The sequence below is a fragment of the Malania oleifera genome, chromosome 9, assembly GCF_029873635.1.
Source record: "Malania oleifera isolate guangnan ecotype guangnan chromosome 9, ASM2987363v1, whole genome shotgun sequence".
NCBI lineage: Eukaryota > Viridiplantae > Streptophyta > Magnoliopsida > Santalales > Ximeniaceae > Malania > Malania oleifera.
The window spans coordinates 53,848,175-53,863,271 of NC_080425.1; the positions used below are offsets into that span (position 1 = coordinate 53,848,175).

General features: G+C 37.4%; 1 protein-coding gene across 2 annotated transcripts in view; it reads right to left on the minus strand.

The window, feature by feature from the left end:
- Nucleotides 1–15,097, minus strand: part of LOC131163327 (cullin-associated NEDD8-dissociated protein 1) — a 91,841-nt gene that overhangs the window by 33,776 nt on the left and 42,968 nt on the right. For both annotated transcript variants that reach the window (XM_058119898.1, XM_058119899.1), the window contains 11 exons: nucleotides 13,514–13,628; nucleotides 13,243–13,400; nucleotides 13,023–13,146; nucleotides 12,716–12,766; nucleotides 12,557–12,639; nucleotides 9,203–9,287; nucleotides 9,025–9,126; nucleotides 8,819–8,917; nucleotides 7,848–7,958; nucleotides 7,685–7,768; nucleotides 7,408–7,548 (listed from right to left, as the gene is read on the minus strand). In XM_058119898.1, coding sequence (XP_057975881.1) covers nucleotides 7,408–7,548; nucleotides 7,685–7,768; nucleotides 7,848–7,958; nucleotides 8,819–8,917; nucleotides 9,025–9,126; nucleotides 9,203–9,287; nucleotides 12,557–12,639; nucleotides 12,716–12,766; nucleotides 13,023–13,146; nucleotides 13,243–13,400; nucleotides 13,514–13,628 — 1,153 coding nt within the window. The remainder of the gene's footprint in view (nucleotides 1–7,407; nucleotides 7,549–7,684; nucleotides 7,769–7,847; nucleotides 7,959–8,818; nucleotides 8,918–9,024; nucleotides 9,127–9,202; nucleotides 9,288–12,556; nucleotides 12,640–12,715; nucleotides 12,767–13,022; nucleotides 13,147–13,242; nucleotides 13,401–13,513; nucleotides 13,629–15,097) is intronic.

A 15,097-nucleotide genomic window follows, 5' to 3' on the forward strand; every position in this document is an offset into this window, starting at 1 on the left:
CTTTCAAAGAAAGAGTTAACAAATCCTCCTCTGTCTCAGACAGCTCCAGCTCTCTCCAAATACTCCACATAATTTGTCCCAGACCCTCCAAGAAAATGAACAAGGAAGACATAGGTGAGACAGATTTTCTGATCTTGCAAAACATAAAGAACAAACATCAGGAAATAAAGAATTATATTTTTTTAATCCTTTTCTTGACAAATCTTGACCTGCTATGAATTTTTTTTTTAATTATGCATTTATTTAAAGAGAAGTGTAATGTATTCAAACGGCACAAAGGGGGTGTCAACCCATCTACCGTAAATCATTTACAAAACACAATGTCAATAAAACCAGTAATGTTGTCTACATGTTCATCAATATAAACGCTGTATCATCCAGATAAATAGCTAAACCATCTTTTAGTTATTTTCCTATCACATAACTCTATGCCCCTCCCTCCCCCCCCACCCACCCCGAAAAAACTCATATCCCCTCCCCTATTCACATTCCAAAAGATGGATAGAGGGATTAGATTTACTACTTTTCCTCTCATTACCATTATTCCTGTCCAGGCCCAGAGCTCTTAAGAGACTGACTAAAACCCAATGCTGTCTCATTGCATTAAGAGCCACATTCCCCAGATTTTTAGTCCAGCCACAGTGAAGGAAAAATCTGTTGAACAATTTCCAATCCTCCTTGTACAGAGCATCCATTCACCAATACCCAACTTCTTTTTCTAAAGGTTACCTGAAGTTAAAACTCTCCTCAACATTGCTCCCCATTCCACGAAGGTCACTGATTTCTCCATATCAATCCTGAGATTATTTCTGTAATAAATTTAACAATGAATCTGCCTGTACTGTTCACCTTTCAGCTTAATCTATCATGCTTTGTTGAGAAAAGCTCCAGTTCCAAATCTAGCACCAATCTTTTGAAATTCACACTCCTTCCATTATGTGCAGGGATAAATCAGGATGATATAATAGCTTTCTTTGTCCAATGCTACCATTAGGGGTGAGCAATCAATCGGTTTGGGTAATTTGGTTAATTAACCGAATTAACCAAAAAAATTCAGTTAAGAATTTTCCAAAATCGAACCGACCGAATTAGTCATATTAACTGAACATTACCCGACCGGACCAAATTTGACCGAACCAAGTTTCAATTGACACTCAACTTAATGATTTTCAAAAATCATTTCTATTGCGCCCATGTTTCTATCTGCGGCAAAGTACAATCACTATGGATGCAATATTACCTTTAACAAACTGCTGAGCTTAAATGCTTGATGAAAGAAATGATACCATTAATCCAAGGCTGAAGACTCCAAGCTTTGAGATTTTTTATTTTAGGTATTGAGAGATGAGATCAATGATCATGAGCTCATGACTCACAAGGGTAGGGGAAGGGGAAGTCAATCGTCGGGGAAGGGGGCAGTTAGCCGAGCGCTGAGCAGCAACTTCCACGGCGAGGAGAGCTACGACCAAGGCGAGGGTCACAAGGTTATGGCAACCTGGTCTGGCAACAGCAAGGGCGACTAGAACCTTGTCTCGCGACGGCAAGAGCAAAAGCCGCGACTTGCGAGACGACTTTGGCGACGGCTAGGGCGAGGGCTGCAAGGCAAAAATAATCTGGTTTGAGAACAGCAAGGATGACTAGAACCTAGTTTGGCGAAGGCAAGGGCAACTGGGCGAAGACTCGAGGTTGTAAATTGGAAATTTGGAATTGAAGTATGGAACCCTAAATTTAAAATCTAAAGGATAACCAGTTAGAGCTCATTTATATAAATTATATATAATTATTAATTATTATTAATATATAATTTGGTTAATTCGATTAACCGAAATTAGATAATTCTCAAACCGAACCAAAAACCAATTTTTACCTAAATTAAAACCGAATTGAACCGAATTATTTTTTAACCAAACAGAACCGACCGAATTGGTTTAGTTAATTCGGATAATTCAGTTTCCACCGAATTGTGCTCACCCCTAGCTACCATAAAGACATTTTGAAAGAGATATTTTGAAGGTTGAGGTGTTGACAGCCATACCAGCTATGCTTCCAAAAAATAAACCTTTTCTCCACTTCCAATGATAACTCCTTCATGAAGGAAAACATGTTCCCAGCTCCTTCTTATCCATTTCCACATCCCATCCCATATAGTCTTCAACACTCCCTAGTAGTCCACATATTCCTATCAAGCCTATAGTTGATTTGAATATTTTTCTCCATAGCTGCTGCTCCTCCATGATCACCAATTTGACTTCCCAAGAAGGGCTTCGTTGAAAGAAATGAAATCTTTAACACCAAACCTCTTTATTTAATGGGTTGTCTTAGGAAACACCGACATTTCTAGAACCTCAAAATATCAGTGTTTAACAATACCAACATTTGTTCAACACTCCCCAATGCATACCTAACACGTGTATAAAATGATTTAATTTCTTTTTATTTTTTGCCACAGCTGAGACACTTCATGACGCAACAAGGACCCATCAGGACACTTATTGCAATGGCACTGCAGTTTTTCGGCCCTTTTAGTCATTGTAGTGACTTTGGAGCCCAAGCACCACTGTGCTACCCGCCCCCCTCCCTCCCTCTCTCTCTCTCTCTCTCTCTAAAGCCAATGCCAATTTGCCACTCTCTGTTGAGCTTTCTTTAAATTTCTTGATGAACCATGCTCATTGCCCACCATCAGCCACGGCCTTCGAGTTCTTTTTTGTTGTGGGGCCAATACATTCTACAATATGATTATAGTTGATGATTGTCATGATATTGTTTGTAAAATGCGTACTTGATAATACTGCATGAATGGTGCTAACATTTCATTTTAAATCAAAATTACCACAATATTTGTCATCTAAGAGGAAAAACATGCATATATATATATGCCGCCACATCCTCATTTTTTTGAAACAGTTGTATTTGTGTCTTCTGTCGGAATTGGTGTTTCCTAGGGTTGTCCAAGAATATCCCTAATAACTGTATGGTATTTGAACCTGTGACCCACATTCACCAAAGCAATTCTTTGAATGTTGTCCAGCCTCATAGCTGTCAAAAAAAAATGGGAAAGAGAGGCACGTACTACCGGTAGGTTTGGAGAAGTGCTCCTAATGAGGGTTAGCCTCCACCTTGACAAATACTTACTCTTCCAACCTGCTAGATTACTTTCAAACTCCTCAATTTTGTGAGGCCACAAGGATTTCTCCTTAAATTTGGCTTGCAGCAGCAGCCCAACGAACATCAAAGAAAGTTTCGCCATTTTACACCCTTCACTCACACACACACACACACACACACACACACACAAACAAAGAATTTAATCCACATCCACCCACGAAAAAAATGATAATATTTGCAACCAATGGGGCACCTGCATTTCCCTACTCTCCTAACAATGAAACCTTGTAAAACACGAACATCAAAGGCCCTTGTCAACATCTTGCTTAGTGCTTCCATAACAAGGATGAATAATAAAGGAGACATAAATTTCTTGGGCTAAAATCATCTCGACAATTTGAAGAATCTCATAGGCTACTATTGATAAGAAAATAAATTTGTAGAGGAGATGTATTTTTTTTATCCAAGAAATCACTAGTGCCCATCTTCCCCAACATAAAAACAATTAAGCCCCAGTCAGCATAATCATAATTCATATGCGTTGGCCATGTCAAACTGACAAATTACTCCATTCCCTGCACTCTTTAATTGGGAGTCTACCACCTCATTAGCCATAAGAGCTGCATTAGAAAAAATGTCTCCCTTCAGCAAATGCATTTTGAGAGGGTACCACTGCTTGTGACTGTCAGTTATCACCTTCATAAGCCTTGTTGCTAGTAATTTCAAGATGATTTTTTAAACACTCCCAACCTAGTGTGTAAGGTGGCAATCATTGATGTTAACCACCCCATTTTTTGAGCAATCAAAGCTACAAGATTATGTTCAGACTATCCACAAATTTCCCTGCACTGTAACTCATCAAATATGCCCATAATTGTTTCTTACCACTTCCCAATCAGCTTGTAAAAGGCCAATGTAAAAACATCTGGATGGCGTTACACAAATTACATTTCCTAAGATCTTTTAGCAACTCCTCACTAAAAGCGTGGTACCAAGCTACTTGCCCCTCACAAATGGCATTGAAACTCGAGGCCCTTTCAGGAAGGCATTTCTGCTATGAGCTCAGAGTATAAACCCTCGGAGAATCTAGATATAGCATCCTACATTTTTCTCTCACCTTCAAATGTTTTCCCATTAATCTCTTCCACCCAATCAAAAAAATTTAAATTTCCTTCCGAGCATTTACAACTTTATGCAAGAATCTTCTGTTTCTATCACTCTGTTTAAGCCAAAAAACACAATATTTCCATCACCAAGAGATTTATTTCACACAAATCATGTTTGACAGCTCTATTCTAAGACCATTTTCATGTCTTTACCTTCCTTAGGCAGGCATCCTTTTGCCTCTTAGCATTCACTAGATTTTTTTGGATAAAAGACAATTTTTTAAGAGCAATAAACAAAGTACAAAATAGAAGACAAGGAGTCCTCCCTGGATAACAAAAGATACACGAGTAAAAAAACAAACAATACAATACAACTATTAACTACAACAGCGCTGCCCTTTCAATCTCTCATGAGGTCAGACAGCGGTAATCTGCTGAAAAAACCAAGGGTGCACCCAAATGGATGCAAGGAAAGTTGTTCTATACAAAAGTAACTGTAGATAGGTTGAGCGAACTCTAAAAATCCTAGCATTCTTCTCAATCCACAGAGTCCAAAGGATGGCAAAGACAACCACAAACCAAAGAGCACTTCCATTTTTATTCTCTCCGAAGCCCCAGAGTAGACCAGTAAAAAATCTCCCACCTTTCCTGGGGCCACCCACTATTCCCCGCAAGAAAGAAAAGAGCATCTCAGAGCTCCGATGCCACACTGCAATGCACAAAAAGATGGGCATTTGTTTCATTGCTTGCATAACAAATGAAGCACATGTTAGGATTGAGAGCTCTATGGGGCCTTATCCTCTGAAACAATCCTGCTTGTTAATCCTTTCCAGGATCAAGGTCCAACCAAAAGCTCGAATACTTCCAAAGGACCCTAGCCCTCCAAAAGATGTGATTCCAAGAAAAAGGTTTGTGAGGGAGGCTTTAAAAGGTGATATAGAAAGGATTTGGAAATGAATATACCTGAGGGATCTCCCTCCCACACTCTTCCGTCCTCGTGAATGAGAGGAACATGATGGTACAATAAAGACAGACGGCTAATCAACTCTTCGACCTCTTTTTCATTGAGATTCCCAATGAAATGAAAATACTAAGAAGAAGGACCCCCCCCCCCCCTCGCCTCAAAAGAATTGAAGGAGTTCCTGGGAGCATTATAAAGCAAAGAAATTTTGAAAAAACAAAGAAATTTCAACAACAAAAAAGAATCCCCCACCCACACATCCTAACAAAAGCAGACTTTTTTGCCATTACCCACTTTAACCAACTAAGAGGAAAGAAAAAAGAAGCCACCTGAGATCCATTCTCTATATTCCACTTCTTGATATCCTGCTTTATTTTCAGTTTATTCGCAAGTATGTAGTGAGCATGGCTATCTACTTGAAATTCCATCGATCTCTTAACTTTGTTCACAAATCATTCAGGTCTTAACCACATATCCTCAAAATAATATGGGCCCCAAGCAATCACATCCAGAAAGATAGGATAACTTAGGCCTCAAGAAGAGTATACAAGTCACAATTGATAAATGCTCTTCCCAATCTGTTGTCAAATATATGACCCTAGAAAGGAAAAGCTGATCTCAATTTTGACCTAGTAAAATGCAACCACCACACAATCTGCCCCCAAGGGCAAAGGTTGATCAAGGTGTGCTCATGAACTCCCTAAATTTTCTCACGCAAGGTATTTCAGTATTTCCTCCACTCCTCCCATGCAAGTAGAAAACAGTTTCTAAGTCTACACACGGAGCTCATGACTAACTCACCCTCTTTACCCTTCAATTAAAAATTAACTCTCCTTGTAATCCCTATGCAGATAAATTTCTTGAATTGCCATTTCCTACACCCCAAATTACTCTTCACTTTCTAAACATTGATTTCTTCCATTTTGTTTCATGAGGCAAATTATAATCCCCATCCAATGTTTTTAGAAACTCCCTAACCTCAGGCTTCCTGTCATATCATTTAACACTCTTAACATACCAAGAAATTATTTTTAGTGGTTTCATTGCAACCAGGAGATCCTGCTTCACTTATATCACAGTTGTCATCGAATTCCAGGCTCTTTTAACTCCCTACTTCCCCTGCTGCTACCCATGTTCCCCTTCCTTCACGTCAGAACTTATTCTTCAACCCTCTTCCTCTTTATTCATCAAAAAGCCTGTAAGGCTGCTGTCTCAAACGCATCAAATGAAACCTGATGACTGTCTTTGCCTTTTTGAGCACCCATACAGACACCTGCACTTGGAAATCTCTACCTCACATCTGAATCTGGGTCCAGTCCTAGTGACACAGATCTGACGGTGTTACTCTAGCTTACTCAAAGCTCCACCTTCAAACTCAGATCAGATCCAGACACATCTTCAGCAGTTCAATCAGAATGATCATCAACTCTACCAGATCGATTTTGCTTTTCCTCCTGTCACAATTAGTTGATTGGTTCCTCTTCATCAGCTGCAAAGCTCAGTTCAAATGGAGTATCCTTAAGCCCAAGTAAAGGATTAATTAAAGAGAGACCAAATACCCATTCTTGATTCTCAAATGAAGATCTGTCCAATAATAAGGAGCCCTCAACTGGATGGCACTCAAATGCTTTGGAAACTGAGAGGAGATAGGAGAGTGCAATAACCGAGAGCCATGATCCTCTAGCTTCGCACCTGATGAGAACCACTTGTGTACTCCTCCCAGCTCTTTGACTCAAGCTCAAAGTTTTTCCTAGAGCTTGCAGAAATAGACTTCCCTCTGATTCCAGAGCACCATGCTTTTTAATTTTGAAAGCAGTTCCTTCCAGCTGTGTTCCACAGAAAGGCTTCTGCCCTACCACACACATAGGAAAGCATATTACTTGTTTATTTTTTCGTTTTCTGAAGAATGTTTTGAGCTTTGGACTGTGCAACAGTATAGCACATCTCCCATTTCAAAAGCCCCCAGCAGATGCTACTCCAATCAAAATTTAATGGCATATCCATGTTAAGCACCTAATACCAGTCTGGGAGAGATTGAAACCTCCTCTACTAACCTAGTTACATGAAAAATAGAACATAAAAAAATAAATAAATAATAGTTGAACAGTTCCATGATGGTAATCAAAGACTTCAATAAGTAGCATTACCAAAAAGAAGTGATCATACATCCATAAATGTATTATACCTGAAAAGAAGACTAAACAATTATTTGACTGATATGTGCAACTTACAAACCTTCACAGCTGTAAGCCGGGTTATCTCATTACCCATTCGATCAACAAGTACAGGGAGGCATCCAGGTAATTCTCTTTGGAGGTTATCACCAAATGTAGAAACAGCAAGTCCCATGCAAGAAATTGCACACTCTTTGACCTCCTGGAACAATATATATATATATATATATATATATATATATATATATATATGCCATAGTTAGTGCAATAAAACTTTTCATTTCAAAATCTGCTAACCTTATCCTTCTTTTTACTGGACTAAAAGAATTTCTACTAACCTGATCCTGATCTTGGTTAGTCAAGCGTGCCATTATGGCATTATATATTGGGTGAACAAAGGGTTTAAAATCAAAACCATAAACCTACATTGCAAATCAATTATCTTCTTAGAAAATGATCTACTAAGACCTCAAAGCAAGATGATAGTTTAACGAATTCAACCTCGATATTTGGACGAACAACACGGACAAGTTCCCCACATACTCTTAATGCCTCAGCTGTTACTTTGTAATAACGCTCACCAACTGCAGATATAACGGGGCTAGAAAGAGCCTAAAGAAATATCAATTAAAACAATAACTAAAATAATCAGGCAACATATTTACTCCATCATTAAATATGATACTACATATAGATGAAGATATTTATAATAGATGAAAGATATGCAAATTACTTCCATGAGACTATTACACTCATAAGACGTTCACATTAATTCTTATGACTAAAAAAATTAGGAACAAAAAAAGCCACAATCAAAAAGTAACCATCAAGGTTTTTTTAGGATTAAAGCAAAAAAATGACAAGACAAAAAGGAAGGGCCATTGGAACCATAAATTTTTTTATCATTATGACAAGCAATAACGAGCCATCGGTTGGAAATCATGTCCACCAATTTCACATTTCGAGTCAGAAAATATTAACTGCTTAATAAAATTGGTTAATTAGAAACAAAACAAAACAAAACAAAACAAAATCAAAAAACAAAAAAAAAACAAAAAAAAAAAAACACAAATACCTTAGGAGAGAGATGCAAAGTTTTAAGCCTCAAAACTTCAGTCATTCAAGAAATAGACTACACGAATTTATTTTTTTTTTTTTTTGGATAAGAGAACTAGATTTGTGTAATATACACACCACGCATACAAGATTCAACAACACAGTAATTCAGTCATTCAAGAAGCAGACCCAGCATAATAACATTCACACACAAATACAGGAAGTTGCTATTTCCACAATAGAATTTGCTGCAACCACTGACAATCTGATGCAAAGAAGGGTGGATACAGAAGAAATCATGAAAGTTAACACACATATAACAGGCCCACCATGCAAAAACATTTCCACCCAAAAGCTTCCCAAAACTTTCCTAAAAAGATTTCCAGACGGACAGTTGATCGAGCTCAAACAGTTACCTTGATATATGGGTGGAAGACAGATGGTGAATGTGAAAATAAAACTAGTCTTGTAAAAATAAGAGCCTCAATTTTCAGATTTGACGTTGAGGACTTTTCCTGAGAATATACCAGGAAAAACAGAAACACGAGAACATCAGTAGCATAAAATAAAGAAAATTGCATGACCTCAGAAGACACATCTGACATGGAGAATTTCAACTCACACTTAATGCCCTCTCGATCCCAGGAATGAGGGATCCAATGTGGTCAGCAAGGCAGTCTGGCAAGACAACAACAAGTTCTTTCAAAACTGAAAATGCACCAACCTGTAAACAAGTAAAACATAAAGATTGTTATTAGTCCACACATATATCATCCACATTATTAACAATGAGTCTCTACCTTCGTCTTGATAGATTTCTCACGCAGCTGTCTGATAATTGATTTCACAATCTTTGCTACTTCTTGCTTCAATAGCCACCTGGGACTGTACATTAGCTAATGAACTGGTATCAGAATTTAATTATGGCTATCCCAAGCAACAAACAAGGAAGTAGTAGAAAAATATGAATTGCTTCATCCTAGATATACCATTACGTGAATCTACTAATCCATCTGCAGTTCTGCAAACCACATTATCTTTAATAATCCTATGATTGGTTCAAGTAAGAATAAAATAAATAAGCTGTACTTATTCACACGTATTTTTTTTCTGTCAACCAACACACACTTTTTTGACAGCTAAAACTATTTTACTAATTAATACAAGTAGAGAGTCATAATAAAAGTTTAAACCTCCATTGGGTCCCAAGCAATCACTCCATGAACTTCCCTTCAGTTTTTACCAATTTTGCCATTATAAATTAAAATTCCATCCATGCCCCAAAACAAGCAAGCACAGACTTCACTTTAGAAGTTGGGTCATTATAGATCATCTAGTCTCTTACTCCCTCTTGAATCGCTAGAGGCACTTCCGTCTAAAATTACCACTTTTATTTGGTTGGTTGGTTACTAATAGAGTTCACATTCGCAGAGTATGAGGCCTTCTAAGCCTTTATCTCTAGATACATGCATTCTTTGTTTTGATAGTTCTGAATCTGCCTCTCAGTTATTCTTGCATTGTCCATTCTCATGAAGGATACGGAACAAGCTATTTGGTATCATGGGGGGAAAATGGAATTGCTGGACTCCGTGGAGGATCTGATGACCATTTCTTTCACAGGTTTTGGTAGGAGTCATGGTTTTAAATAACGGCCGCGACCATTACGTAACGCCGTTACATAACCTTCTTTTTGTTACCGATACCGTTACACACCTTGAAATCAATAGGAAGAAAAATCACGGTTATAGTGGCCATTACAGACCACGACCATTATGTAAAAGCTGCTACGGCCATTACACAACGGCTACAGGACTTACGCCAAAAAAATCATTTTATTTTTTTACTTTTTCTTCTCACTTTTTCCCCCTATTTCATAAATCATTCTCAATATAACATGTGGCAAGAGGAGAAAAGATTATAATAAGGATGACAATGATACAAAATTTACTATTGTTTCAAATACTCATAAGAGATGCATTCATTAACAATAGGAAAATACTAACTTGTTAGGAAAATATTTTATTTTGATAATATTAGTAATTTGATATTTATGTTCTATATTTTTCAACTTCAACCTTTATTTTCTAGTTATTTTATATTTGTACTATTCATATGTCTTATGTGTCTAATAGATAAATGGAGTGCATAATTTATTTTGTTTTATTAATTAATTTAGCACACATAAGAATTTATGACAAACAAGAAAAATAAGAAGTAAAAATATGCAAACGCATGTAATTTTTCTATCAATGGTGGTTTAAAACAAATTTAAACTTCTTGCCTTTACTAAATAACTTACTTAGTTGAACTGAGGATCCAAAATACACTAAAACTCTTTCTAAGAATAGTTAAAAACTTAAAACATGCAAGCATTCTAATATGCACAAGGTTGTGCGTGCTTGAAAAAAATTCACAGCCGCTACACCCGCTTCCCATTATGTAACATCCGCAACTCCCGCTTCCCATTACACCCGTTACCGTTACATTACACCACCCACTACTGTGATTTAAAACCATGGTCGGCCTTGTGAGATGTGGGTTATTTGCAATTTTGGGGGTATTTGGTTGGAGAGGATTACTTGCATTATTTAGGGAAAGAAGACCCCATGGCTTTTGGTCTGGGATAGAGTTCAATATTTGGCTTCTTTGTGAGCTGTTGCAACAGGCTGTCTAAATAGGATATGTTTTGTGGATTTACAACGTGATTGTTTGGCTGTCTTACTTCGAGTGCTACGCTTTTCTTTGTTTTTTTATCTCCTTGGGAGGATTCCTTAATTCTACTTTTTTTTGTACAATCTTTCTTATTTTTCTAATAAAACCTCTTCTTCCATCAAATAATAAATTAATTAATCAACATTTATTTTTGTTATCCCAACAAAAATGTCCTTTCCTTATAAGTATGCCTTCAATGAAAAAGGCTCCAAATGGGAAGCCACCCCCCCATAAACTACTTGTATACAAATTCAAATGTCTCCAGAAAATATATTATTAACCAAATTTACAAAAGAAGCATGATCTAAGCAATAGGTTCCAGTCACCAAAAAATGAAATATAGGAAGTTGTTTTTTCTTCTATTCTCTCCAAAGCATGAATTTAAAATCAGGACCAACTCTTTAAATTTGAATCAGTATGACCAGACTCAGTAACAAATGCTGGAAAAATCAGCACTAGCAACCAGGAAGGATGCAAACCAGAGTTCACCCAGATGACCCGTCCTTGTCCTTTATTTTCCTTCCTTCCAAGATTCGAAAGGTGAGAGAGCCTATGGAAATCATTGAACAAATATGGAGTACAGGTGAATCTGTTCAGCTTGACAGTTTCTCCATCAAAGTACAAAAACATGTTAATGTAAAAGAAAATAAGTAGGGGCTCAGTTGCATGCTTGGAGAGTTTCTTTCTTCAGGAAAAGAGGGACTGGATTGCAGGATGCCATACCTAAAAAACCATTCTATTGCTCTCATGGAGAGGAAGGAATTCAAGGGCTTGAAAGGGAGTAGAAGCCTCTCTGGGGTTTGGAAGTTTCAAAAGGGAAGAGACTTATTTATTTCATTTTTTTCTGGTTGAGCTGTTCCTATTATAACAGTTTGCTTCTCGGTTTGATTTCGTCAACAGTTTCTTTTGTGGTTGCAGATAGTTAAATTCTTCTTGTTTCTGTACTTAAGTAACCCCCCCCCCCCCCCCCCCCCAAAAAAAAAAAAAAAAATCTCCCTGTCCAGAATACAATTCTTCTTCCTATTAGAAAAGATAAGAAAATAAGTGAAAGCAGTGTAGCTAGAGTTCAATATATTTAATTGGAATTACAGAGTAGTTATTTAACAGATCAGTGCTGCTATATTTATCATGTTCCTCCGTATTTGTTGTGTGTGTGTGTGTGTGTGTTTCCAGCCAATTTGACCCAACTGGCATGGCCCAGTGATGGTCCGGTTTTTAAACCATGGTCCCAAGTATTTTTTCAGATTCATCAAAAAAATTCATGTCTCTCTCCCTCCAATCATGAACCCAATGGCAAAAGGAATTGCATCCTGCACCATCATGCTCTTGGCTCTAGAACGTGAGCCCCACCACACAAAAAGTTCCTTTGTGACACATAAATCTTGCTTCAATTGTCTGACGTAAAACACCAGAGAAAAGAATAACTGAAAAAAAGAACTTGCCTTGATTCATTTATGTCAACCTGTCCCTTGGTGACGTTTCCAGTTTGACGCAGTAGCTCTATGAATGTGTTGAATACATCCATCTGCAGCATAACAATGTCAGGTAATGTGGTGGAGCAGAATCAAGCACCAGAATAGAAAACATTGAATCATCCCTACCTTAACATTTTCCTCCCTTTCTTTAAACCTATCAATCAACTTGGGGCAAGCCTGCACAGTAAGATAATCGAAAGTTCAAAAGAGATTATTAAACAAGGACCATAATAATCTAAAACAAATCGACAACATGCAATTCAATCAATATCCTTGCATCCATGCGCATTCCCAAATTTATTTTCTAACACAAGCAATCATGGTGATCACAAGAAAGCTGAAGTATAAAATAAAACAGCAACTCATCAATGCAAAGCCCAGCAATTGCAGGTGACCTAGAAAACGGAAATTCAAAGGCACAAAAAACCTATACCTCTTCATATAATTTTGAGAGCATCTCAGGGCGAGAAACAATTAAAGCTGCTAAACATTTAGCCGCCGCTCTCCGAACTTTCCAGCTGACATCTTCATCATCTGTATATTCATTTGCACTCTCGCTACAAACATTCAAGGAACGAGGTATTTACCATAAATAACAATTGGAAGAAGCATAAATGAATTGGTGCAAACATGTAAATCAGAGAACAACATACTTATCTTCCTCCTCTTCATGACTCTCATCATCCGTATCTTCCTCCATGGTATCAGTGAAGTTAGGATCATAGCTTATGAATTCAAGCGTAAGATGAAGAATTTCATCACAATATGAAGCAATGTCCCTATGGCACCTGAGCAGGAAGCTCTCAAGAGCCTGCAATCAAAACAAACACATACATTAACACATAACAAAAATCAGTTGGTTCAAAGAATAAGGGGAAAATATAATCAAAACTACAAAAAGAAGAATCTGAATAAATTTAATACCTGCAAGCTATACTCCCGCAGTTCTTCGTCATTCTCTGATGCACTTGTGCAATAATTAATTAGCACAGGAACAGCATCTCCAAGATGGGGTCCAAAACGATATCCAACAGCACGACTGCATCACAGCCATGCCACAGCTTATTAGCAGAATGAAGTTCACAATCATAACATAAACAAATGAAACAATAAGCAATCCCTCAAATAAGTAGCTTTCCTTTGAAACAAAAGTGGAACCAATGATCGAACACACACTGCACAGAAACTGACCAATAGGATCATGTTCTCAAAACAACCCATATAAATTTTGTTTAATTATTCAAATAAAGGAGGGAAGGCTCATGATACAAATCAACAATCAAACTAAACATCATCTTACACATAAACACACAATGTGGATGCATACGCATAAACACACAGACGTGCATATATGCACAAATGTGGATGTACATGCAATGAAGGTTTGAGTACATATGCTTGTTGGGTTTACTCCCTTTAACCTGGAAATATTTTACTTTTGAATAACATTTGAGCTAGTTTTATCATTGTCAAAGGGGGAGAATGTTGTGCATGCTGATGCTATGAATGTTAATTGTGCACGATGTGAATATGGATTATGAAACAAATGTTAATATTATGTATAATGAAAAGGAAATGAGGGTTGAGAATACTATGTTGTTTAGATAGTTGAACTTTTTATTGGATGTAATGCATATATCTCAGTTCAAGACTTCAAGTCAATTTGATAAGGATTTCTACATTTGTTAAGATTTATATGTGTTTATTGTGCAGAAAACCTAATACCAATGTGAATTGAAATGGGCTTGCAATTTGAGTAAACCTGTTTCTAGCACAACATGAGCTTACCCAAATGAGTGAAGGGACCAAGAACCTCCACAAAATGAGCTTGCTCCACTTCCCTATCATTGAAATTTCTAAAGAAATTAAATCCAAAGAACCCCCCCCCCCCCCCCAAAAAAAAAAATCCAAAGAAAAGGAGCAAGAAACAGGAGCACTAAAAATAAGCAAGTTCAAGGCTAGGGAACAAAAGAAAGGAAGTTATGCTTGTTTACAAAAGCTACTCGGAAATTCTTTTGCTGCACCCAGAGATGTAAAAGGAAAAATCTCGTTCTGTTCATTTCAAGCACACCAAAAATGGTGTCTCAAATGCCCAAAGCCTCTCTCAGCTACCCGCTACGAGGAAATGAGATATTTAGTGTACAGACCAGATTGAAGGAAAAAACTTCAATCTGAGGCTTTAGGGTGGGTAAGGAATTCATCATTATGTGTGAGAAAACTTTGGTAAGGCATCAGGTAGATTGTCCCATGATTAAGGTTCAGTTTGGAATCAAACGGGAAATTTTGTTCTTGGAGAATATCCTGACAGTTCGACTACTCGGGGGCAGTCAGACCTATGTGATTGGGTTTTGCAGCTGAGTTCAAATGGTAAAAGGTGTTCAATCTTTGTTCCTGGAGGTCTGAAAGGACATCACTGGAGCATTTTTGTAAATCAATTACGGGAGCTCCTAAAGATTTGAATCTCTCCTGTTTCAAGGTGAAACAATTTAAAGAAAGGAAGTATGTGCA